The sequence below is a fragment of the Podarcis muralis genome, chromosome 2 (genome assembly GCF_964188315.1).
Source record: "Podarcis muralis chromosome 2, rPodMur119.hap1.1, whole genome shotgun sequence".
In the NCBI taxonomy this organism is placed as follows: Eukaryota; Metazoa; Chordata; class Lepidosauria; order Squamata; family Lacertidae; genus Podarcis; species Podarcis muralis.
In genome coordinates this window covers 115,997,404-116,023,839 of record NC_135656.1, presented here as the reverse complement: position 1 = coordinate 116,023,839, position 26,436 = coordinate 115,997,404, and the positions used below count along the sequence as shown (strand labels likewise).

Sequence of the window (26,436 nt, the reverse complement as noted above, 5' to 3'; positions counted from 1 at the left end):
GTCCCAACTCTATCCACTCAACAACCCTGTGAGGTAGGCCAGGCTGCGACTCTGCATCTGGACCAAGGTCACCCACTGAGCTTAATGGCGTTGTGGGATTTTGAATACATATCTCCAAGGGTTCCAGTATTACAGAGTCTCTGGGGTGGGACTGCGGGGAGACAATCCTGGATTGACCAGGTCTGCCAATGTTGCAAAACATTATGAAATGACTTTACTTTAATAATAATAATAAAGAGTGGACCAGCATCATAAACACACTTTAATATGTCACCACTTTTGTGCGGTCGTAATTTAAAGCTGCAAATTCAAACGTTTTATTATTTTTTCACAACAATTCTTAGAAGTTCATACTTAATGAATCTGATAAAATATCAGAATAAGAGATATGTAGCATTAGAGCATAAGAAGTTGCCTTACTATTCCGTTCAATATTAGCTTGACAGGCAGCAATCTTTCTCAATGGCGGCCTCATTCATGTGAAACTCTCAACTTTCCTGATTTTAAAAAAGGTCATGGGAGATTCTTCCTTTTTCTCCAAGGCTATTATGAATCATTTTTGCTGGTTTTAGATGTTTTGCCTCCACAGGTTTTCAACTTTTGATATTATTGAAGCCTACTATCATCATCATGAGCTGTCTTGGAAGGCAGGAGATAAATAACCATATTTATCAGATACATATAAATAAATAAAGGACACAAGAAAGTGAGATGGCACGGCAGTCCCCAAAAACACAGGTAAGAATTCGGGGGGTGGGATATGTGTCCAGAGCGCTGCTGGATCCAACCCAAAACCTCTTGATTCCTGCATCCTGCTTCTCACCACAGCCAACCAGACTCCTCCACAAAGTCCTCTGCATTCAACTGTCAGAGGCACTAATTCTTCTGAATGCAAAGTGCTAGAAACTGCAGGCGAGAAGGCCCTTGTGCTCAGGCAGGTCCTGCTTCCTGGTTTCCCAGAGTCATATTGTTGGCCACCATGAGAACAGGACGCCCGTTTGGCTGGGCTTTCCAACAAAATATTAAAATATAATAATCCATCAAACATTAAAAGTTTCCCTAAAGAGGGCTGCTTTCAGATGTCTTCTAAAAGTCTGGTAGTTGTTCTCTTTGACATCTGGTGGGAGGGCATTCCACAGGGAGGGCGCCACTACCAAGAAGGCCCTCTGCCTGGTTCTCTGTAACTTGGCTTCTCACTCTGAGGGAACCACCAGAAGGCCCTTGGCACTGGACCTCAGTGTTCGGGTAGAACGATGGGGGTGGAGATGCTCCTTCAGGTATACTGGACCGAGGCTGTTTAGGGCTTTAAAGGTCAGCACCGACACTTTGAATTGTGCTCTGAAACGTACTGGGAGCCAATGTAGATCTTTCAAGACCGGTGTTATGTGGTCTCGGCAGCCGCACCCAGTCACCAGTCTAGCTGCTGCATTGGATTAGTTGTAGTTTCCGGGTCACCTTCAAAGGTAGCCCAACATAGAGCGCATTGCAGTAGTCCAAGTGAGAGATAACCAGAGCATGCACCACTCTGGTAAGACAGTCCGCAGGCAGATAGGGTCTTAGTCTGCATATCAGATGGAGCTGGTAGACAGCTGCCCTGGACACAGAATTGACCTGCGCCTCCATGGACAGCTGAGAGTCCAAAATGACTCCCAGGCTGCACACCTGGTCCTTCATAAACAATATGAACAATAATAAACTGTAAAAAAATAATTCTGAAATGAAACAAAGCCTACAGTAAGATGGAGAATAATGTTTATTTTTGCATACTTCCACTTTATATTTATTTTTTATTATTGTATATATAATATGAATTTTTTTCCATTTGTTGCAAGAGCCTTCTTTGTGTAATGTGTAATTTCTGTAATGCCTCTCTAACCTTGATGCCCTAAGCATGGCCTTATTTTGCTTAATGGTTAATCCAGCCCTGGTTGGGGTGAGGACCAGCCCTAACTCCCCCTCAGCGGGCTTTGCACTTCCTTTTTCTCCTTGCCCTCTTCTTTCTGGGAGGGGCCCTTTTTCTTTATAAATGTTTGTTCATGTATTTCCTTACCATCTCTTTACACCAGCCTTGGACACTCAAAATGTGTTTTTCCCTACTCCTGTGATTGCAATCTGTTTTGACTGTTTTTCAGAATTTTAAATTGTTGTAACCTACCCTTGGTCCTGGTGAAGAGCAAGTAATAAATGACCGGTAATAACAGTATTACGATATTCACTAACTTTCCAGACCAGTCAGAATCGATGGTGCCAATTTCATCTTCCACGCTTTAGTAATTATTCTTTTTGCTGCTTTCAGCAAATACGAAACCAGAGCCAGATCCATCTCCACTACTAACCCTTGTAAATAGATCAATAATAATATTTTTGGATCATTTGGTAATAAATACCCGGTCATTCTAAGACAACATTTTGGACAGTAAAGCAATAAGTTTGAATTACCAATGTGTGTGTCTGAGAAAGTCAATAAAGAATCAGATACTATTGATATTGCATATACATACATACATATATATATATATATATATATATATATATATATATATATATATTCCTTCCAATCTACAGATATAATTTGTGGTGGTCTCCTAGCCCAGATCCATTTGTAGCCTTCCAAAGCTAGTTCCTGCTGAATAACTCTCATTCATTTTCACACAAATATTTCAGTTTTAAGATCTATATTTTCATCTTTATAGAACATACAGTTGTACCTTGGATCTCAAACGCCTTGGTACTCGGACGTTTTGGCTCCCGAATGCCACAAAGCTGGAAGTGAGTCTTCTGGTTTGTGAACATTCTTTGGAACCCGAACATCCAACGGGGCTTTCGATTGGCTGCAGGAAGTTCCAGAGTTTCAGAAGCCGCGCTTTGGTTTCCGAACGTTTTGGAAGTCAAACGGACTTCTGGAATGGATTCCGTTCGACTTCCAAGGTACGACTGTATTTTATTATGATTATGCTCTGTATTTCAATTACCTCCCTTTGGAGTACACAATTCCTTAATTGACCCTTGCTTATTAAGTGCTTCCTGAAGGATCTTATTGCTCTTAGAAAATTAACTGTGCCATATAAGCTACTTTGAGGCTGATGAGAGATTGAAACTTTCCCCCATTAGGAACACTGCTTTGCTCTGTGTGCATTCACTTGTGAGGAATACAACTATAGCAATCATGGATCAACTCAATGCCTGCTCCAGGGGATTTCTATGGCTTCTTCGCTGAATGGGCTGCCATATGTTTGAAAAGGTTCGTTTTACGAGTGAAACACTGACCGCAGTCCAGGCACTTGTATGGTTTTTCTCCTGTGTGAGTCAACTGGTGCCGAATAAGTTTTGAGCGTATACCAAAACATTTCCCACATTCAGAACACAGAAACGGTTTCTCCCCTGTGTGCATTTGCTGGTGGCGGATCACAAGGTAACTAAGGCTAAAACATTTGCCGCAATCGGTACATTTATATGGTTTCTCCCCTGTGTGGATCCTCACATGGACAATGAGGTCTCCTTTCTGGCTAAAGCTTTTCCCGCACTCAGAGCACTTGTACGGTTTCTCTCCTGTGTGCATTCTCCGATGTTTAGTAAGCTCGGAGTTTGTATTAAAGGCCTTATCGCAGTCTGAACACCGATAGGGCTTTTCTCCGCTGTGGTTTCTCATATGGATAATGAGATTTTGCTTGTAATTGTAGCTTCTGCCACAGTGCAAGCATCCATAGGGTTTCTCATACGTCTGCGATTGCTCCCCTGAATGGATGATTATATGTTTGAGAAGGCCGTCTTTCCGGCTAAAGCTTTTCTTACAGTCTGAGCATTCATATGGTTTCTCGCCCGTGTGGGTTCTCTGATGTCTAAGGAGATCGGAGTTCATAAGAAAGGATTTCCCACAATCCAAACATTCATATGGTTTCTTCTCTGAGTGGAACTGTAGGTGTGCTGTGAGTCTCCCTTTTCGGATGAAGCTTTTGCCGCAGTCCGGACATTCATATGGAGCCTCTCCTGCATGGAGTCTCTGATGTGCAATAAGTTTGTAGTTTGCTTGGAACGATTTGCCGCATTCCAAGCATTTGTATGGTTTCTCTTCTGTGTGGATTCTCTCGTGAAGAGTGAGGTTTCCTTTCCGAGTAAATTTCTGCCCACAGCCTGAGCATTCGTATGGCTTCTCCCCAGTGTGGATTCTCCTATGTGCGGCTAAATGCGATTCCTGCCTGAACCTCTTGCCACAGTTCCAGCAGTCGTAAGGTTTGTTTTCTGAGTGGGTTCTGTAATGTTTAAAGACTTCCGAGTTTGTAGAGAAAGATTTCTCGCACTCTGAGCATTTGTACGGTTTCTCCCCGCTATGGGTCCTGGCGTGTGCAACCAGGTTACATTTCTTATTGAAGCTTTTGCCGCATTTTGAGCATTCATGTTGCTTCTCTCCTGTGTGGGTTCTGAAATGTATAATAAAGTCAGAATTCATGCTGAAGCTTCTCCCGCACACGGAGCACTGATACGGTTTCTCCCCTGTATGATTGCGCTGGTGTCGGAGGAGGTCGGCGTTCTTACAGAAGGATTTCCCACAATGCAAACACTTGTACGGCTTCTCTTCTGCATGGATTCTCTCATGCATAGCAAGATTTCCTTTCTGAGAGAAGCTTTTCCCACATACGGTGCATTCATAGGGTTTCTCCCCTGTGTGGGTTCTATAATGTCTAATAAGGTTAGCATTCCTACAGAAGGTTTTCCCACAGTCTGAGCACTTATACGGCCTCTCTTCTGCAATGGAGGAGCTGTTCTCACATTCTGTTGAGGTTACTTGTCCCTCATCCTTCCCTTTTGCCTCCTTGGCTGAGATTTCATCCAAGTCTTTGCTGCTTTCTGAACATCTAATCGTCTTATTTACTATCCTGCCTGGATTTCCCACCCGTTGTCTCAAAACAGCTTCCACCTTCGCAACGCACTGGGTATCTTGCTCTTTGGCTGTCTGCACTGCTGCCTGGAGTGGCTCCCTCAGCTCAGAGCTCTTCAGCTCTGGGGTCTTGTTCGCTTCCTCATTCATAGACTCCATATCTGAAGGAAAGAGAGATTCAACTGTGAGTCGACACCCTACATCCAGAGGTCATGAAACAATTACCAAAGAGAGACAGAGACTGAATATGCACCATACATTTAAAGCACATTTTCCTCTCCAAAAAATCCTGGGAACTTCAGTTTGCCTCTCACAGAGCTACAATTCCTATCAGCCTGGGATTCTTTGTGGTGTGTAGGACCCTGTGCTTTAAATGATGTGCCCGCAGCCTTGGCCTAGCGACCATGAAGCCTGAGGCAAAGTGAGACAGTCAAGCTACGCTGAAGGGACTATTGCTGAGTGGTATTTATTATTTATTTGTTTTTAAGTACTTTTTATACCAGCCTTCAGGTATAAAACACCAGTGTCATGCAGCTTCACAATACTATTATTATTATACATATTATATCCACACTAAGGGAGCTGCAATGACTGTCCATCAGCTACCAGGCCACATTCAAGGTCTTTTGTGACACACACATAAAAGCCCTGAATAATTTGGAGCCCTGAAAGACTGCCTACCGCTGAAGAGACCCTGTAATAACACATCAACGATCTGAGGAAATTTTTACTCACGACACTGCACCCTACAGAGTATCACACGGCAGTGTGCCAAAGACGTACATTTTCTGACTTTGCCCCTGCACTGTGGAAGACTTTCCCCCCACCACACATGAAGCATAATTCTGACACTTTATTATTTTTTATATTTTGCTGGAAGTCACCAGCGTGGCTGGGGAAACCAAGCCAAATCAATTTATATAAGACTTCATTATCTCTAAACAGGTGGAATCTTGCAAATACATATCTTTTTTGCCCAGACTTTCCTTGACCCATAAGATCAGTCCCTATCATTCCTCTTTCAGTATTGTTGATTTGCTGTTCTCATAAAGCTATTTTATTGTTTTCGTGTTATTTTATTATGCCAGTTAGGGACTTACTTATTTTTAAAGTTAAGTGATCCATCTAGTCTAGCATCCTGTTCTCACAGTGATCACCAGATGTGATTCCCAACAAGTGGTGTTCAGAGGCCGAAGTGGTGCTTCCTACTGTGGCTAGATGGGACGTGTTTGCAGAGCTATTTCTATATCTATTTGATAGATTGTTTGTGTGTGTATGTGTGTGTGTGTGTGTGTGTGTGTGTGAGAGAGAGAGAGAGAGAGAGAGAGAGAGAGAGAGAGAGAGAGAGAAGGAGCAAGGGAGGTTTCTAGCTGGAATTAACTGAAAGTGAGATTGAAGACTTGGAGAATGATTCTGCCACAGCTGTTCCTTTTGGAAGTTCCTTGTAGGCATAACCCTTTAGTATGATTCTGCTTGTATATCTTTAAACAAAGCCAATGGTACTAAGACACCTAAAGGCTACAGACACACCATACATTTAAATCACACGGCTTCCCCCCAAGAATCGCAGAAACTGTAATTTCCCCATCACAGAGCTACAATTCCCAACACTCTTCACAAACTACAATTCCCAGACTTCTTTGGAGGGAGTCGTGTGCTTTAAAGGTGCTTTAAACGTATGGTGTGTATGCAGCCTGTCTTTAGGGCTCTCTAAGGGGCATTTATTGCATATGGCTGTGTATACACTAAACAGGAGAAACACGTTATTTCCTTCACAAGAATTCTGGGCATTGCAGTTTCCACCCCACAGTTACAATTATCCGCAACCCTTAACAAACTACAGTGCCCAGAATTCACTGAGGGAAAGACTGTGCTTTAAAGGTGTAGCATTCACACAGCCCTAGTCTCTTGAACAGAATCTCTTAACAGCTATAAATATTGTGGCATCAGAAAATATTTGAGAAATAGCTGTGGGTTCTCCCTGTTCCCTTACCTGCACAGACTGCAGTTTGGTCAGGGGACATGAGATTGTCCTCCCAGCAAGAGTCTGTCCACCCTCACCAGCCTCAGACCTCATGGAAACCTGGCTCCTTTTTCATGGTTCTCCATTTTAACTTCTTTCATGTTGTCATCTTTCATAACCTGCTGAGTTGAAGAATTTATTTATTTTAATTTTTTGCTTTATTAAATTTATACCCCCATCCCTCTTCCCAAAGGAGCCCAGGGCAGCAAACAACAAGTGATACGCACACCCCAAAAAAATCCAATCCAGTGGCAGACTGAGTAGGTGCCGAAAAGACAACAGAGGCAACACCTTTATAATAATCAACAAGAGGGCATTCCAAACAGTAGGTGCCACAACACTAAAGGCCCAATTCCTTCATTATTCCTCCTCTTTTATTGCTACATTTTTATCCCACCTTTCCCCAAGAAGTTCAAGGGGTGTGACCTGTGAGATAATTTAGGCTGAGAGATTGTGACTGAGCCCAAGCTCACCCAGTGAGTATCATGGCTGAGTGGTCTCCAAGGTCTTAGTCCAGCTCTCCATCAACTGCACCACCACCACAGGAGTGGACTTCCAGGTAAGACGGCATCTGGAGGAGGCCCTTCCTTGGGAAGAAGCGTTTCTCCTTAAACCACCCTGAGGATTTTAGCTCTGTGGGTACTCTAACAACCCTCGGAACCTTTAACAAAATGCAGTTCCAATGATCTTTTGAGAGACGCCATGACTGTTTAAAGTGGTATCCTACCGATATAAAAGTATAGTGCAGATGGGGCTTGAGTGACCTTCATTCGGTCACGATCTCTCATTCTGGCCTTCCTCTAGCAGCTTTTCTCAACCTGTGGGTCCCCAGATGTTGTTGAACTACAACTCCCATCACCCCTAGCTAGCAAGGCCAGAGCTCAGGGATGATGGGAGTTGTAGTCCAACAACATCTGGGGACCCAAAGGTTGAGAACCGCTGCAAGGGTTGTTGTGAGGAGAAAACAGAGGGGGTGGCTATTGGGTTGTTGTTTTCATTTTTATTATGTATTTTGTGGTTTTATATCTTGATTTTATTCTGTGAACCGCCCTGAGACCCCCGGGGAAAGGGCGGTATATAAATTCAATTAAATAAATAAATAAAAATAAATGAACACTCCACCACTAGTTCCTTGGAGGAAAAGGCCAAATATAAATGAGGAAAACAATCCAATCCAAAATATGCCCCCTACCTCTAAATGTAAGCATCTTAACAGGGCAATCCTAGATAACGGTAAACAGAGAAAGTTTTTGTTACAGATGGGTAGCCGTGTTGGTCTGCCATAGTCAAAACAAAAAAAATTCCTTCCAGTAGCACCTTAAAGACCAACTAAGTTAGTTCTAGGTATGAGCTTTCGTGTGCATGCACACTTCTTCAGATACCAGGTATCTGAAGAAGTGTGCATGCACACGAAAGCTCATACCTAGAACTAACTTAGTTGGTCTTTAAGGTGCTACTGGAAGGAATTTTTTAAGGTGCTACTGGAAGGAATTTTTTTTGTTTAGAGAAAGTTTTTGTAATAGATAAAGATATAATGCTGTGAAAAGGTATGAGTAAAAACAAACACTGTGGAAGTGGGGGTGGGAAGTCAATTTATGAAATAATGTAATTATTGATATGAGGACAATTGTGAAACTGTTTGAAATTTTTTATATATTGCAAAAAAAACCCAAAACAAAACAAGGCAGTCCTATACGTGTCCACGCAGAAGGAAGCCCCATTGAGTTCAGCAGCACCTACTCCTGGACTTTCAAACAATGGATATCAAGACCCTGGATTTATTTTATTTTTAAACTGCCTGGGAACCGAAGTAAATGTAATGTACTCACTTGGCAGGACTTGGAATCCAGAAGAACAAGGAGGAGGAAAACCCACTGCCAGCACCTGTGTTCCAGAAGATCACCCACCTTCACTCCCTTTCTAAGTTTGTCCCCTCTGGGCACCCTTCCCCCCTGCTTTCCCTAAATAGACTCCTGCTGTGCAACTCACCTCTTCCTGCAGCTGTTCAAAATTTGCCTGGACCAAGGAGGCGGGGCCAGGAAGAGGCTCTTTTCCCATCCCGCATTCCAAAGCCTCTCTAGGAACAAGCCTCTGTCACTTTAACTCTTTTCAGGGTCTCAAAGGCCCCCATCTGCACTATACATTTAAAGCAGTATTATTCCACTTTTAATCAGTCACGGCTTCCCCCAAACAATCCAAGTTTTTGTTAAGGGTGCTGAGAGACCCCTATACCTATCACCAAGCTATCACAGTGGAATTTGGTTTGGGAGTTTTTGTTGGCGGTAAAGATTTAATTTAGGGGAGGATTGATTTTTGCTGTGCTTGGCATTTTTATTGCTTTGTATTTTTATTGTTGTACCTAATTTGGAATTACACAAGGATTCATTTTACTGTACATTTATTGATACATTTTCATTTATTACTTACGGCTTCTTAAATTTTGTTATGTTTTTGTGACGGTGAGAGTGAATTGCGTTATTTTTTCCCTGACGCTGCAAGCTATCGAGCAAAAAATTGAGCATTTTGTTGATGTTGCAACTAAGGTTGCATACAAATAAAGAATTAAGTACGACAAATGGCAACTGCTAAAATTATTCCACATCATAGTCTTCTTCTTCACCCCACTCCCAAAAGGCAGGAGTATGCGCAGGAGACATTCTGGAGAAGGTGACTCAAGACAAATGAAGATGATGAAATGGAAATTAGGATATCTCAATGAAAATGTCAACCCAGTGTATGGCTGATTTCCATGTTAGGGATCATTAGGAAAGATTTTGAAAATAAAACTGCTAGCATCACAACACGGTCATACAGATCTGTGGTGTGACTGCATTTGGAGTACTGCATACAGTTCTGGTTGCCTCACCAAAAAAAGGCTATAGCAGAGGTGGACGAGGTTTAGAAAATCACAATCAAAAGGGTCAAGAGGCCAGAGCAAAAGGTGAAATGATTTCTGCTTCTTCGTTTAGAAAAAAGGCATGGTGTGGAGAAATTTGGCTAGGGATAATTTTTTCTCCCTCTCTCATAACACTGAAAACTGGAGGCATCCAATAAAGCAGAAGGGAAGGTAATTCCAGACAGAGAAAGGGAAACACTTCTTCACAAAGCACATAGTTAAACTATGGAACTCACTGCCACAGGAGGCAGTGATGAAGGCCAATCCCTTTTCCGAATCAGAGGTCCCCCCAACCTTCCCCACTCCGTAAATTTCTGATGGAACCAGCCCTGACCCCGCTGTTAAAACATTTCAAGACGAGGGATGACAATATAGGATAGATCCACTCACAAAAACATCTGGCACATTATTACAGAAATGTGTTCTACATAAGCCATAAAGACGCTTACTTTAAAAAAAAAAAGAAAAAAAGATTAAAGCATGTCTGCATGTACTTTATTAAAGGGTTTTAATTAATACTGTTTGGCTGCAATCCTCTACCCACTTCCTTGAGAGTAAGCCCCATTGTGCCCAGCAGGGCTCACTTCTCAGTAGACATGCCTAGGACAGCAGTTTCAATGTGTATAATATTTCCTTTATCAAGCATCATGAACCCACCAGATATTGACAGACATCTACAGTTCCCATCATCTCTGGTTAATGGATGAGGCAGATGGGAGTTGGAGGCCAACCATATCTGGAGGGCTATAGGTTTCCAATCCCTGCACCATATAAACCACCAGCAGAACTCCATTAGGACTCAAAGGTGGGAGGCAAATTATATTACTTGATTTTATCATTAACCAAGGAAATATATGCATACACATGTTTATACGACTGTGTACATGGAGCACTAATAATAATAATTATTATTTTATTATTTGTACATCGCCCATCTGACTGGGTTGCCCCATCCACTCTGGGTAGTTTCCAACAGAATATAAAAACACAGTAAAACATCAAACAGTAAAGGCATCCCCTATATAAGGCTGCCTTCAGGTGCCTTCTGAATGTCATATAGCTGTGTATTTCCTTGACATCTGATGGGAGGGCGTTTGCCTGGTTCCCTGTAACTTTACTTCTCACAGAGATGGAACCACCAGAAGACCCTCCATGCTGGACCTCAGTTTACAGGCTGGATGATGGGGATGGAATGTTCCTTCAGGTATACAGGGCAGAAGCTGCTTAGGACTTTGAAGGTCAACACCAACACTTTAAATTGTGCTCAGAAACTTACTGGGAGCTTACGTAGATCCTTTAGAACCAGTGCTATATGGTCCCGGCGGCTGCTCCCAGTCACCAGTCTAGATGCCACATTCTGGATTACTTGTAGTTTCTGAGTCACTTTCAAAGGTAGCCCCACGTACAGCACATTACAGTAGTCCAAGCAGAAGATAATCGAAGCACATACCACTTTGGCAAGACAGTTGGCGGGCAGGTAGGGTCTCAGTCGGGGTACCAGATCGAGCTGGTAGACAGCTGCCCTGAACACAGAATTGACCTGCGCCTCCATGAGCAGTTGTGAGACCAAATGACCCCCAGGCTGCGCACCTGGTCCTTTAGGGGCAGAGTTACCCCATTCAGGACCAGGGAGTCTGTCACATCCGCCTGCTCCCTGGCCCCTAGAAACAGCACTTCTAGCTTGTTGGGATTCAACCTCAACCCACCAACCACCATCCCTCCTCCATCCTCCTCCAGACACTCATGCAGGACATTCACCACCCTCACTGGTTCCGATTTCACACTTCCTAACGGCCTTCTTGAGTCTAAGCATCTCCTACAGTATAATTTCTCTAATACGCAGTAAAAGTTCATGCACGTTTCAACCAAGTATCTTCTCCCAATAGGAAGATTCCTCCAAGGCTGTCTCTGTGTGGATTCTTCTGTGCTTAATAAGAACAAGGAGATCAGTGAAACTTTCCCCACATTCCGGGCACTCCTGCAGTTTCTCCCCTGCATGCATTCCCATATGCTCGACAAGATTATTTTTGTGAGGGAAACTTTTCCCACAGTCTGGGCATTTGTGGAGCTTCTCTGACGTGTGGCTTCTCACATGTACCACAAGGTTTCTCTTGCGAGTGAAACTCTGCCCACATTCCAAGCATTTATATGGTTTCTCTCCTGAGTGGATTTGCTGGTGCTGAACGAGGTGATAACTTATCCCAAAACTTTTCCCACAGTCTGAGCAGTTATATGGTTTTTCTTCTTGGTGGCTGGCAGCGTGTTTGACAAGGTTCCTTTTGTGAGTAAAGCACTGTCCGCAGTCTGGGCACTGATAGGGTTTCTCCCCTGTGTGGATTTGCTGGTGTCTAATCAGGCAAGAGCTCAGACTAAAACATTTCCCACAAACGGTGCATTTGTACGGCTTCTCTCCCGTGTGAGTCCTCTTGTGGGCAACCAGGCCTCCCCTCTGGGCGAAGCTTTTCCCACAATCGGAGCACTTGTACGGCTTCTCCCCCGTGTGCATTCTCCGATGTTTGGTAAGTTCAGAGTTTGTGTTGAAGGTTTTACCGCAGTCTGTGCATTTAAATCTCTTTTCTCCAGTGTGAGTTCTCCTATGCACAATGAGGTTCTGTTTGTAATTGTAACTCCTGCCGCAGTGCAAGCATTCGTATGGCTTTTCCTGAATGTGCAATTCTGTCCCAGAATGGATTACCAGGTGTTTGAGCAGGCCGTCTTTCCGACTAAAGCTTTTCTCGCAATCTGAGCACTTGTACGGTTTCTCTCCTGTGTGAGTTCTCTGATGTCTAAGGAGATCAGAGTTCATAATGAAGGATTTCCCACAAATGGAGCATTCATACGGCTTCTTCCCGGAATGGAAGTGCATGTGGGCAAGGAGGCTCCCTTTCCGGCTGAAGCTTTTACCGCAGTCTGAGCAATCATAGGGCGTCTCCCCGGTGTGAAGCCTCTGGTGCTCTATGAGCTTAGATTTTGCACGGAAGGATTTCTCACAGTCCAAGCATTTATACGGCTTCTCTTCCATGTGGGTCCTCTGATGAAGAATAAGGTTCCCTTTCTGGGCAAAGCTTTGCCGACAGTCTGGGCATTTGTAGGGCTTCTCCCCAGTGTGGATTCTCAGGTGTGCCACGAGGTGGGCTTCCTGACTAAAGGTTTTGCCACAGTCCCAGCAGTCGTATGGTTTGTTTCCTGGGTGAGTTCTCTGATGTCTGAACATTTCAGAGTGTGTCCTGAAGAATTTCCCACACTCTGGGCATTTGAATGGCTTTTCCCCTGTGTGTATTCTGTGATGTCTAATAAGGTCTGCATTCACACTGAAGGACTTCTCGCAATCCAAGCACTTGTATGGTTTCTCCCCAGTATGGCTTCTCTCGTGAACCACAAGGTTCCCCTTCTGAGCAAAGCTTTTCCCACAGTCCAAACACTTAAAAGGTTTCTCCCCAGTATGGATTCTCACATGCGTCACTAGCTTAAACTTCTTATCAAAAGTCTTGCCACAGTCTGGGCATTTATGTGGTTTTCCTCCCGTGTGGGTTCTGTGATGTTTACGAAAGTCAGAGTTCAGAGTGAAGGATCTCCCACAGTCTAAACATTTATATGGTTCCTCCCCTGTCTGGGGTTGGGGACGTCCAAGCTCAGTGTTGTTGGGGCAGGATTTATTGCATTCTGAGCACATAAACATTTTGTCTTCTGTGTGGATTCTCTCATTAGTAGAGAGGTCTCTGTTCTGAGAGAAGCTCTTCCCACAGATGGTGCATCTAAGTGGGTTTCCCTCTGTGTGCATCTTCATATGCGCAAGCAACTGGCTTTTTGTTTCACAGCTCTTCCCACAGTCCAAGCACTGAAACGTTTTGTCTCCTGTGTGGGTTCCACAATGCTTGATAAAGGCAGCATCCATACCAAAGGAGTCCCCAAAGTCCAAAGATGTGTATATTTCCTCGCTTGCAGTATGATCCCATTGATTTTCAGAGGTCATACAAGAGGAGTTTCCACCGTCTGAGCATCCATACAATTTCACTGCCGTAAGGTTCCTCCCACAAGTAACGAGATTTGCATTCTTCTCTTCTTCTAAAATTACTAGTCCCTTGTCTTTTTCCATCTCTCCCTGGGCCGAGATTTCGCTTTGGTCCTTGAAGCTTTCCTCACCCTGGGTGGACTCACCCACTCCCAACCCCATGGGCTTCCCATGTTGGCTTGACAATCCATGTTGCTGTTCAGCGGCTTCTGCCTTGACATGGCACTGAGACACGTTCTCTTCCAGTGGTTTCACCAATATCTCAATCTGTTTCTGTTGTTCAGACATTTCTACCTTGAGATTATTCTTCACATCTCCATTATCTGATGGAAGGAAGAGAGGAGACAGTGTGAATCATGCCTGAAACATGATGATTGATGATAATGTTAACTGAGCTACAAAATAAAGCATGTAATGAATCAAATATGAGACTCTGTTCCCTGCTCACTTAACTTGTCCACCAACCATCCTCACCAAAGCCACTCTCTTCTTTCACTCCTCACCAAAGCAACTAATTAATACAATACAATACAATACAAATAGCATATTATATTGTACAAAATATATAAAGTAAGCACAAGATTCACAATCATAATAAAAAAGAAAGGAAATCCTATCATTATAGCTCTTTGGTTACTACGATGCACAATCCTGATTATAAGGTTAGTAATTAGACTGCTATTTTGCTCTTCTCTCTCAGCTGTGCCAAGGGAGCTAGCTATGGGAGCCCTGAAGCTGGATTTTATAAGTTCCAAGTTTTAAAAGCTGCCAGATATGGGGAGATTACTGCACATTTGTCTGGTTTGTGTGTGAAATAAAAAAATTCTGTAAACCACTTATTTAGCTCTCTCTAATCTCCTCTTGTTCAATGGGATTCACATCTGAAGAGACATGCATAGGATTGTGGCACATACTCCCAAGTTAGTCTGTACATAATGGCAGTCATAGCCAGGCTTATGTCAAAACATGCTGGGAAGAGAAATTGTTCACATTTAATCCTCCTCATTATCAGCAATATATAATGTCAAGCCATTAAAATCAATGCCCTAAATAAATCAATTGTTTTCAGCTCTAACTAACGTTACCTGAGAGCCAGTGTGGTGTAGTGGTTAAGAGCGGTAGACTCCTAATCTGGGGAGCGCTAGACTCCTAATCTGGGGAACCGGGTTCGCATCTCCGCTCCTCCACATGCAGCTGCTGGGTGACCTTGGGCCAGTCACACTTCTTTGAAGTCTCTCAGCCCCACTCACCTCACAGAGTGTTTGTTGTGGGGGAGGAAGGGAAAGGAGAATGTTAGCCGCTTTGAGACTCCTTAAAGGGAGTGAAAGGCGGGATATCAAATCCAAACTCTTCTTCTTCTTCTTCTTCTACCTATCACCCATGTATAAATATTCTGGATTGCAATGTTTTGATGCTGTTTTTAAATGCTGTGCAAAAAAACAAAAAACAAAAAAACAAAACAAAACAAATGACCTTAAATAGTTCAAACCCACAATTGTTCAACAGGGGGGGAGCCTCTTTTTCTGACTTCCTACCTCACCCCACCCCCCCAAATAGCCGAAGACACTTCACCTGCTGAAATTCCTTCCTCTGTACAACTATTAAAGATGCCAGAACCCTGTTCTCCTTAGCATTTGGCCACCCTGAAAGGGTGCCAATAAACTGTACCGATCTCATTCACTAGAGAGCTCAGTTGCTTACAGCGTGGTGCTGATGACACGGAGGTTGCAGACTCGATCCCCACAAGGGACAGCTGTATATTCCTGCATTGCAGGGGGCTGGGCTAGATGATCCTCAAGGGTCCCTTCCAACTCTACGAATTCTATGGTTCTATCTGTGTTTACTTGGAAGTCAAGCCCCCACCGAGTTGTGGGACTGATCCTGAATAAATACGCGAGACTGCAAGATTATACACCTTCACATGGAAATGCACCCTACTTAATTAAGTGGGCTTACTTCTCAGTAAAATGCACAGGGGGTTGTTCCCTCCCACCGAAAACCACAGGCATACCTGCTTTGAAATGAAGCCCGCTGGGTTGAAGTGGGATTACTCTTCGGTAAAATGCGCAGGGGCTTGCTCTGCCTGACACCCCCAACCCCTGCACACGTGCCCAGTCGCGTCTGCAAGCGGCATTATCCAGCCGTGTACATAAAGGGGACGCTGCTCTGCTACGGGAGATCCGCAGGCACCTTTGGGCTCCTCCGACTTACCTCTCCGGCAGCCACGGGGTGGAGAAGGGACGGGCGCAGACAAAAGGAGCTTCCCCTTTAAACAGAAGAGGACGAGAAAGAGACCATGCCGCTCTAGGAACCTGCGCTCAGTCGATTTAACTCGTAGGAGGCGGGTTCAGTTCAGTTCTGCGTGCGGCTCTTTGGCTGCCTGAGCTGAGCTGAATTTTAAAGCTGGGGTTTCTCGTTTGCTCGTCTGTTTACTATTCTGTGACTGTAGCTGCCCTTTAATTTTTGTATGGCTTCTAAGCTGGGTCACAGATGCGTGCATTATTAATTTAAAAAGTAAATAAAAACATAGTCATAGAATTGTAGAGTCGGGAGGGAACCCCGAGGGTCATCTAGTCCAACCCCCTGCAATGCAGGAGTCTCAACTAAAGCATCCATGGCAGATGGCCAGCCTTTTAAAAAAAAAACCCCACAAAAACCCTCTAGAACTAGAAGAAACTCCTCCTTCAGATTTCCCACCATTCCGTGTTTATTTACAAGCCAGATGGACAATAAAGACTTGTTTCAAGCTGCGTTTCCTGATAACTGCTGTATTTTTATTATTAGCAATTAAGAGAATTGCAGCTTATATTTAATAAATAAATGCATTTCTAAATACGTACAACTAGCCGTAGTGTCCATTCTAACTTCTTCTGTGTCTATGGTGTGCCCCTTCGCCCTGGAATCAGTTCATACAAAGGGTGAGCTATAAATATTTTTAATAATAAAACAAATCACTACTGAGGTGCCCTCACAACTGTGAAGACCGAAGGCTGGGTGGTTTCTTTCATTTGAAGGATTTTTATCCAGACTCTCAACCGTTACCAAGACATTTGAAAGGGACTACAGGACTCAGACATAACCTGGTTGAGTTGGTATCAAGCACGTTTCTTTATTAGACAGGAGCAGATTAAGCAGCAAGCCCTGCAAGATCTCACACCACTTGAGCTGTTGTTTCTTATCTCTGAGGGCAAGTAGGGGGGCTCGTTTTTATATTTTACTTCTTAGTGTTGACACGGGCTCTGCAGAGGGCCTGAAATGAATGTGGAAGTCACGTGAGAATATTTTGATTGAAGAAAAATTGCTGGAATTCGACATGGTTAAAGTTCCAATTTAAATCAGTATCATCTACTATGAGGGAACAAGCATTAAAAATAGCAATGATATTATATAAGACCCCTATAAGACTGTTTCAGATGAAGATATTTGAGACTGTGTTGGAGATGTAAGGAATCAGGTTCATTCCAATTTATGTGGTGGATTGTGGAAAGGTGTCCCAGTTCTGGACTATGGTCTTTACAGGAATTACTAAAATGACAGGACAGCAATTACTGAAACATCCAGAATTAGCCCTGCAAAACCTTTTTTGAAACAACGGGTTGTCATTTCAAACCTCTAATTTGTTATCTTCTTGCAGCTAGTTGTTGGTCAATATTGGAAGGACCTATGAGGCTGTCTCGGGCAAGCCCCTTTCCACTTACCCTACAGCTGATGTCATACAGGTAAGGGTGGGGCTTGAGCCAAACCTGCCTGGTGAAGCTCCCAAAGCACCTGAGGACCAGCTGGTGGAGCCTTTGAAGTGTTGTGCAAAGCAGAAACCCAGCACTATGTAGGATGGCTTTCCCCTCTTTATCAGCTGATGCAAAGGGAGAAGGATGTTGCTCAATGCTGGGCTCAGGTGCATGAGAGAACTTTCTGCAGGGAGAATCTATATACACTGGTAGAATACCTAATATTTGATTTGCAGTGTCTCATTCACATGGTTGCCCTCGGATGTTGCAGTCAACAAGGGACTCCATGTGCCCATGTGAATATATGAGCATGCAATCAACTTTTTATTGTGTTAGTATTTGGAAGATATGGCAGGCTTCATTAGGCATTAATCTAACCAGGGTTTACTTTCTGCTACACTGTGGTCTATGGTTCATAGAGTCACATTTCCTGCTCTGACCTCACTCTTGCGCTACAGCTACTAGCTGCAGTTGGACAAACATTTATGTGCTTTCTGAAATTGGCTGGAGCATTTGGGGAAATTGACTGTTTGTAAAATAGACTGGGCCATTTTGGCCAAACAATTTAACATCCTTTGCATCCTGTGGGAGGTGCAGAGAGCGGCTGCATTTAGGATGAGAGCAAACAGCAGTTGGGGGTGGGCTAAAACATTTAACCTGTTCATTGTTTCAGGGCTGGAGCACAAATAAGTTTCTGCAGCAAGGCTCCAACCTCAAATCTGCATAGTTATGGCACTGCTGGTGAAATAGGGATAATACCATGGCAGCAAAAGGAAGAAGTTGCAGCAAAGAATCAGAAGAACTCATGAAACACCCATTAAATATTCACAGGAATTTATTATAATTCATATATCACTACCAATGGGAAAAAAGGAAGCTGCCTTGTACTGAGTCAGACCAGGCATCCATTTAGCCCAGTATTGTCAACACTGACTGTTTCAGGCAGGGGATATTCCCAGCCCTACCTAGAGATGCCAGGCTGCCATGGACCGGTTGGATGCAGAGGAATGGTGGGAGGAACCAGCTGGGGACCCCCCAAGGAAAGAAAGCTCAGCTGGAGTGGTAATGGGACGACAATGAGTGGTCAGAGAGAGAAGACTGGAAAGGTGTTGGGAGCCAAAGGGATAACAGGGTTTTGTGAGCTGGGGGAGTTTGTGTCAGAGAGAAGTCCAGAATCAGAGGCAGAAGCTGAAGCAAGAGAGGAGGGAGACCAAGAGGCAGAGAGGAGTCAGGCTGGGGAAGAGTCAGGGATGCCTGTTAGGATGCATCTGTTATGTACTGAAGTTCTCACCCTGGGCCAGCAGGGGGATACTGTAGATAGTTATGCAAATGAAGGATCGAAAGTGATGTTCAGTGATTGGATAGTTTTAGAAAGCTGTTACAGTAACGTGGTACTGGAGCTCTATATAAGCAGGCTGACTGAGCCCTTCAGTTCAGTTCTGTACCAGCTTACAAATAAAGAGCTGCTTTGGAAGAATCGCTGTGTCGTCTGATATGTTCACCCACAACTTAACAGCGTCCAAGGGAACGGGGGCAATTGGCAGGCCCCCAGCTGGCTGCAGCCCACCGTCCGGCAGCCGGGAGAACTCCGGTCCTTGGAACAGCATGTAACTGCGACTCAAGCTTCAGAAACCCTCAGAAGCTGAGCATGCAAGCCAGCAGAGATAAGAACTCTTTGCAACAGAAGAGCAGATTAGAGGCTGTGTAAAGCGTATTTACAGGCATTTTATTCAGCATCAGGACAAAGGAGAAACATGTCTGCTCCCCTTCGTGTCCAAGCAAACAGCATAAGCAAAAGCTATACACATAACAGAAGTCCCAGCAAGCTGTGCTGTGCTGGAGTGTAAACAGACATGTGATACACAACAGCCTGTTCCTCTTAAGGTGGAACGGAATATCTTAACAGCCTCACCCCCCCCCAAGGGGGTCTCCTGCCCTGACCCCCTTGTCTCCCAGAACCAGAAGAGGCATGAAAAGGTTGGTAACGTGCAGACTCCGTCTCCAATTGCTTGGATAAAAACCCTGGAGAGGAGGGAACTTAGGCAGTTGTCAGGGACTGGGCAGTGGAGGAGTGGTGGAGACTGCGTCCCCATCCTGACCCTTCCAGGGAGGAGGAAGAGGAAGACAGTACAGATTTACAATGGGGGGGTTTGAGGGAGGTAGCAGCTCAGAGGCAGATGAGGAGGAAAGCGGGGAAATCATGGGATAGCTGGAACAACACCCAGCCAACATGTCATTAGAAAGCATTCCAGACCCGCCATCTCCCAGAACCCGGCGAGCCTTAAAAGTAGGAGAGCAAAGAGCTGAAAGACAGAGGGCACTTAGTGGCACCCATAGAGGAGACAATGAGAATGGTGAATGAGAATGTGGAAGAGAGGGAGGTGGGGGGGCAGATTCGCTCGGGACAACGCCATTTTCACAAAGGCTGGGTTCTATAGCCTCTCTCTGTAAGGATTGAAATAAAAAAGGACGTTAAGAAACTTTTCCTTGTCTTTATACTTTCCTGGGCAACCAGCCAGGAGCCGCTGACAGCATCCTGACAGCAGCTGTGGGGAGATGGGGACCTTCAATCTCAGCAAGTACTTCACGGAGGCTAGACCAACCAGAGATGAATTAATATGCCCACTGGGCCTGACACTCCTGTGCAGATCGTGTTTTTGCTAATAAAGAGTTAACTCTAACTTGCACAGTGTGATTTACTGCTGGCTCACGTCTGACACAGGGACTGAACCTGGGACCTTCTGTGTGCAAAAGAGATGCTCTGCCCCTTCTATGCAAAGCACTTTACAGAGCAATGTAAGCAGGGTATATGCATATGTGTCACGGGCAGGGCAGGGCATGGAGGAGGAGTAAAGATCTGTGCCCCGAGGAGCTTACAAACTAAACGTTGAGAATGTAGGACAGAAGAGAAGAAAGGGGATCAGGAAAGCAGGGAAAGAGTAGCAAGGGATACATGAGGGAAAGTTGCTGTACTTTCATTTCAGTGGCGAATGAATAGCACACAATAGTATCACAACAAAGGGAGAAGAATTTCTCTCCATCTACTTTCTTCACATCATGCACAAGTTTATAAACCTTTACCATATTCCCCACTTACTGGACTCCCCCCACCCCCCACCCCACATCCTAAACTGCCACCTTGCCAAAGGCTATGGGGAAAAAGCAGTCTATAAATGTAAGAAGATGAATAAATAAAGGAGAATGAAAAGGCCTCAGTAAAAGGCAATTTCCTATGCTCAAAGTTCATTTCACTGACTTTACACATTAGCCTAGGGCCAGGCCACAGCAATTTCCATCAATACATTAGAATAATTTTCGAGTTTACTTAATACACAATATGAATAACACTTTTTTTAAAGGATCCAAGTGCATCCAAAAGGATGAATATTGTTCAAAGAGCCAAACGAAAAACCTTAAAATAATTAAAATATCTTCATGCACCACAGAATTAAAGGCTTGCCCCAGCCCACCTTTATCTATCTGACCAATTTATTCAGAGCATAAGAAGTGTCATCCAAGTAAATGCCTTTCTGGTTCAGTCCTTTGACCAAAGTGCGATGTTGCCATACAGGTTGAACATCCCCAACCTGATCCCCCTCAGGCCCACTTTCAAGGCCTGCTATGAATGGGATTTCTGACACCTTAATGGATTCTCAACTGTTTAGTAGGCTCAAAGCCCACCTTACGTATTTTTTAATTGTGTCCCTTCCATGTGGATTCTTTGATGTTTAATAAGGGTCGATCTGAGGCTGAATTCTTTCCCACAACCTGGGCATTTATACGGTTTCTCTCCTGTGTGATTTCTCTGGTGTCTCACAAGGTGGTGGTTGTAAATAAAGCCTTTCCCACACAGTGAACACCGGTATGGTTTCTCTCCAGTGTGGATTCTCTCATGTGCCTTAAGTTGCGAAGGTCTGTTGAAGCTTTTCCCACACTCTAAACATTTATATGGTTCCTCCCCTTTGTGGGTTCTCTCGTGATTATGAAGACTTGACGTCTGGTTGAAGCTCTTCCCACACTCAGAGCATTTATATGGCTTCTCACCGGTGTGGATTCTCAAGTGGACAACAAGATTCGATTTCAGGCAGAAGCTTTTCCCACAGTCCGAGCATTTAAAGGGCTTCTCTCCAGTGTGGATTCTCTGGTGTCTGCCGAGGCTCGCTTTCTCACCAAAACCTTTCCCACAATCAGAGCATTTATATGGTTTCTCTTCCACATGCATCCCCTCATCTGCAAGGTGGGTTTGGTGGTGCTTAATAAAGTAAGATATTTGCCTGAAGCTTTTCCCACAGTTTGGGCATTTATATGGCTTCTCTCCAGTGTGGGTTCTCTCGTGTTCTTTAAGGTTCCCAGCCTGGCTGAACCTTTTCCCGCAATCTGAGCATTTATAAGGTTTCTCTCCTGTGTGGGTCCTCTGATGGGCAATGAGATTGGAGCTCGTGCTGAAGGATCTCTCACAACCCAAGCATTTGTACGGCTTCTCTCCCGTATGGAACCTGTGGTGGGTTGTGAGCTCAGATATTTTCCTGAAGCTCCTCCCACAGTCTAAGCAGGCGTATGGTCTTTCTCCTGTGTGAGTCTTCTCGTGCTCTTTCAGGGACCCTAAACGGCTGAAGCATTTCCCACAATCAGGGCATTTGTAGGGTTTCTCCCCGGTGTGGATTCTCACATGCAAAACAAGGCTGCTTTTGTGGCTGAAGCTTTTCCCACAATCGGAGCACACATATGGCTTTTCTCCTGTGTGGATCCTCGCGTGAGCAATAAGGTTTCCTGTCTGATCAAAACTCTTGCCGCAATCCAAGCACTTGTATGGTTTCTCTCCCGTGTGGATTCTGTGATGTCTCACAAGTTTGAAGTGTGCGTTGAAGGATTTCCCACAGTATAAGCACTGGTATATCTTCTCTTCTTGGGTTTTGCCTGAGCTGTTCCCCAATTCAGTCAGTGTCTCTTGCCCCTGACCTTCACAGCTTCCCTCGTGGTCTCTGATTTCACTTTGCGAAGTTTTACCTCTGCTCTTCTCCAAACAGTTTTCCTGTTGCCTCCACGGTCCTTGGGGACTTTCAACAGCTTCTGGAGTTTCGGAAACATTCCCTTCAGGGATTCTCTCAGCTGCACAGAGTTCCCCTTGTTCAGAGGCTTGCTGTGGATGATCTATACTCTCAGTTGCGCTCCCCTCACCTGATGGGAGAAGAAAGAGACTATAAAGTGAACACACTTTGTATACAGTCTAGCCACTGGTCTAGGTTAGATTACTCCAATGTGTTCTATGTGGGGATGCTTTTAAAGACAGTTTGTGAGTTATTTGTGGTCGCAGCCAGTACGCTAGTTGGTGATCAGCCGAAGGAATGGAATGTGACCTGGTAATATCCAGACAAGCACTGCAAAGACTGAACAATGGAAGATAGTAATGAACTCTCCCAGCACACCGGGTCTGAAATAACAATGCATATGAAGGACTACACACGTGAAATGGATTTTATAATTATATAATGTAACAGGGGCACTGTTTTTTAAGGGGAGGGGGATGTCATCAGCTGCAAGAATCAACTAACAACAAGTGAAGTGAAGGATCAATTGGACACTAAATAAAAGATGATGTGGATACAGGAGGAAATGATTGACATATGTTTGCAAGAGGGGCGGGAAACCTGATATTTTAAGAAATTGTATTAAATTAAAGCAATTTGGTTTGATTTGTAATAGTTTGGAAACCAAATAAAAAAATAATTTGAAAAATAAAGACAGTTTGGAAACTACAGCTAGTGCAGCCAGATTAATGACAGGGACCTGAAGGACTGGACGTATTGCACAGATTCTGGCCCGACTGGCTTTCCAATAGTTTCTGGGTTCAATTCAAAGTGCTGGTTTTGAACTATAAAGCCATAAATGCCTCCCGATACGAACCAGCCTGTATCAGAGACCCTTCTCTGTGAGCTCTAGTCATGGAGCTACCAATTGCCACCATGAGACCATCAGAGGGCAGGGAAGCAGCAGGTCTGAAGAGCCTGTGTGGTGTTAGTGGTTATAGTGTTAGACTAGGACCTTGGAGACCAGGGTTTAAATCCTTACTTGGCCATGAAGCTCACTGGGTGACCCTGGGTCAGACTCTGCCTCTCTCAGCCTAAGCTCTACCTCACAGGGTTGTCATGGGGATTAACTGAAGAAAGGGGGAACCACCTTAAGCTTGGAGAAAAAGGTGGGATATGCAATAAATAAATAATGCCTGGTTCATGTCTGTTAAGAACCCACTCTGAACTGCATCTTTTCTTTCCACGCTATTATAATTGCTATTTGCAATGGGTTTCAATGCTGTTAGGTTTCTGGCTGAAAAGCAGAATAAAAGTGCAATTAAATATAGATAAATAAGTTGTTTCCCTAGCTATGCAGCTGTTTTGCCGCTAGGGGGCACATTGATTTAAAACAGACAAACCCTGAAGAATTGAAGGGATTTCCTGAGAAAGGGAGCTGTTCTTTCAAGACCAGCTACAGGCTTAAGTTTCAACAGATGTCAGGCAGGGACTTAGCCTGTGCACCACCACCCAGCTCTAGCTCAGAGAGGAGATATGCACCAGCCAGATTATCCTCTGTACACCAATAGTCCAGAGATGTTCAGGTGTTTCCTGATGGTCCCTATAAAAAGGTAAAGGTACCCCTGCCCGTACGGGCCAGTCTTGCCAGACTCTAGGGTTGTGCGCTCATCTCACTCTATAGGCCGGGGGCCAGCGCTGTCCGCAGATACTTCCGGGTCATGTAGCCAGCGTGACAAGCTGCATCTGGCGAGCCAGCGCAGCACACGGAACGCCGTTTACCTTCCCGCTGGTAAGCGGTCCCTATTTATCTACTTGCACCCGGGGGTGCTTTCGAACTGCTAGGTTGGCAGGCGCTGGGACCAAATGACGGGAGCGCACCCCGCCGCGGGGATTCGAACCGCCGACCATGCGATCGGCAAGTCCTAGGCGCTGAGGTTTTACCCACAGCGCCACCCGCGTCCCTGATGGTCCCTATAAAAGCTCCCAAATCAGCGCTCAGACAAAGCAAGACGACTCTGCTAGCTATGGTGTACACACCATGCATTTAATGCACGTTACTTCCCCCTGGGAGCTGTAGTTTGTTATGGGTGCTGGGAATTGTAGCCCTGAGAGGGGTAGACTAAGGTTCCCAGGATTCTTTGGTGGGAGCCTATATGCTTTAAATGCATGGTGTATATGCAAGCAGCCCAACTTTCGCTCTCTTCGTTGCCTAATTCATTGGTTCATGAGTGTCCTAACTCAACTACTGCTGATTTATCTGCTGCTGCTACAATTAGTAACGATTATTCAGTGATTTGTTCTAGTGTATTTTTTTTTAATGGATTTGCTTTTTTATGGATTTCATGAGCTCTTATTCACTTGCTTTTCCTGTTAGCAGGGGCATAGCAAGGGGGGTGCGGTGGGTGCGGTCCGCCCCAGGTGTCCCCACTGAGGGGGGTGACAAAATGGTGGGCGGCACTCACCACGGGGCCTGCAGAGTGCCCGAGCCACACGTCTCTCCTGGGAGTGACGTGGTGGCTTGGGGCCCTGCACTGCCCGAAATGGTAGCACGTGGCTTGTGTCTGCCAGGTGGACTCCATGGGCAGCTCAGCGCAGTGCCCCCCCCACAGGTTGCCGCGGCGCCCCCGTGGGCGGATTGAAGCAGCCAGTTACGCCCTGCCTGTGAGCCGCCCTGTGCAAGGGTGCCATATAAATCATGTAAATAAATGAGAGAAGTGGAGCCACATCTGACACCAGGATGCGCTGGCCAAGTTTAAAGACTTATTTGGCTCCATGACTGCTCACAAGTCAGAGAAAACAAGATTACAGCATAGTAACTAAGGGGACTAAGTTTACAATTCAGGGAACACCAGTTCAGACTTTGCCTGCCTCTGTCACAAATCCATGATCCGGCCCTCACCAAACCCATGCCCCAGATCTGTAAAATGGGGATAACAATACTGATTTATTTATTACATTTCCTCCAAGGAGCGCAAGGTGACAAACATAGTTCTCCTCACCCATTTTATCCCTCACAACCCTGTGAGGTAGGTGGGGCTGAGCATAAGTGACTGACCCAGCTTTACGGCTGAGTAGGGATTTGAACCTTCGTTCCCCAACACTCCAACCCAGGGCTTCCCAGACTTGGGTCTCTAGCTGTTTTTGAACTACAACTCCCATCACCCCTAACCAGCTGGACCAGTGGACAGGGATGATGGGAATTGTAGTCCAAAAAGAGCTGAAGACCCGAGTTTGAGAAAACCCTGCTCTATATGATTGCTTAATCCTTGGACAGTGCCTGGAAACTTTTAGGTGACATAAATGTCACAAGAACTGCAACTATTAAGAAGATGCAATAAATATTTCCAGAAGCGCCAAAGGTTTGAAAACCATCGGTTCCCTAAATTTAAGTGGCAACTGTGGGATTTCTCTTACCTTGCTCCTCTTCCATTTGGCCCAAGTTCAAGAGCTTGCCCTCGTTTTTAAGCGCTGCAGGGTCAAAGAGACCATCCTCTTCTCCAGCGTGGGTTTTCCGTGTATGTTCCTGTAGACTCATCCCTGAGGTCTGCCCGTTCCCACAGGTTGTAGGTCTCAAGGAAACTTTGCCCTTTGGGGAAAGCACACAAGCTCATGACCTCCTTCATCAGGGTGGGGGAAAGGAGCAGGGCAGGGACGTCTCCTCTATGATATTATACGCAGTGCTGTCACCTGGTGAGTGGCAGGACAGAAGACGGCATTACTAATGAGATTATATGGCACTATCTGTGCTATCAATGTCTACCAGGGCCAGGTGATACAGTTGTACCTTGGTACGCAAATGATTTTGTCCCAAACACCTGAAAGTCCAGCACTGCTTACTCATATTCCAACTGAGTGCAGGAAGCTCCTGCGG

General features: G+C 44.9%; 3 protein-coding genes across 10 annotated transcripts in view; all 3 read right to left on the bottom strand.

Moving 5' to 3' along the window:
• Positions 1–244: 244 nt before the first annotated feature.
• On the bottom strand, positions 245–10,162 carry LOC114591023 (uncharacterized). 3 transcript variants are annotated; one of them, XM_028717687.2, is made up of 3 exons: positions 8,729–10,162; positions 6,870–7,021; positions 245–5,037 (listed from the first exon to the last, which is right to left on the bottom strand). In XM_028717687.2, the coding sequence occupies exons 2-3, from the start codon at positions 6,898–6,900 to the stop codon at positions 3,200–3,202; spliced, it is 1,869 nt and encodes a 622-aa protein (XP_028573520.2). In that variant the 5' UTR covers positions 6,901–7,021; positions 8,729–10,162; the 3' UTR covers positions 245–3,199. The 3 variants fall into 3 exon arrangements, with proteins under 3 accessions (XP_028573520.2, XP_077777909.1, XP_077777910.1); XM_077921783.1 differs by having other exon boundaries at positions 6,870–7,018; XM_077921784.1 differs by lacking the exon at positions 6,870–7,021.
• A 529-nt stretch (positions 10,163–10,691) lies between these two features.
• On the bottom strand, positions 10,692–16,116 carry LOC114592158 (uncharacterized). 2 transcript variants are annotated; one of them, XM_028720077.2, is made up of 2 exons: positions 16,019–16,116; positions 10,692–14,130 (listed from the first exon to the last, which is right to left on the bottom strand). In XM_028720077.2, exon 2 carries the CDS (start codon positions 14,093–14,095, stop codon positions 11,657–11,659), a length of 2,439 nt encoding a protein of 812 aa, XP_028575910.2. In that variant the 5' UTR covers positions 14,096–14,130; positions 16,019–16,116; the 3' UTR covers positions 10,692–11,656. The 2 variants fall into 2 exon arrangements, with proteins under 2 accessions (XP_028575910.2, XP_077777352.1); XM_077921226.1 differs by having other exon boundaries at positions 15,819–16,077.
• A 2,236-nt stretch (positions 16,117–18,352) lies between these two features.
• Positions 18,353–26,436, bottom strand: part of LOC114592248 (uncharacterized) — a 33,324-nt gene continuing 25,240 nt past the window's right edge. For 3 of the 5 annotated variants that reach the window (XM_077921977.1, XM_077921973.1, XM_028720292.2), the window contains 2 exons: positions 25,980–26,252; positions 18,353–22,713 (listed from right to left, as the gene is read on the bottom strand). In XM_077921977.1, the coding sequence (XP_077778103.1) occupies positions 21,218–22,713; positions 25,980–26,100 (1,617 nt within the window). In that variant the 5' untranslated portion in view covers positions 26,101–26,252 and the 3' untranslated portion in view covers positions 18,353–21,217. The remainder of the gene's footprint in view (positions 22,714–25,979; positions 26,253–26,436) is intronic. The other 2 variants (XR_013391236.1, XM_077921981.1) reach the window with 2 other exon arrangements.

Bases quoted from the DNA above. Each gene is read 5' to 3' on its own strand.
- LOC114591023 (XM_028717687.2), bottom strand. From the start codon at position 6,900: ATGTCCCCTGACCAAACTGCAGTCTGTGCAG. The intron at 5,038-6,869 runs GTAAGGGAACAG...TCTTTCCTTCAG, and splicing joins CCAAACTGCAGTCTGTGCAG to ATATGGAGTCTATGAATGAG.
- LOC114592158 (XM_028720077.2), bottom strand. From the start codon at position 14,095: ATGTCTGAACAACAGAAACAGATTGAGATATTGGTGAAACCACTGGAA.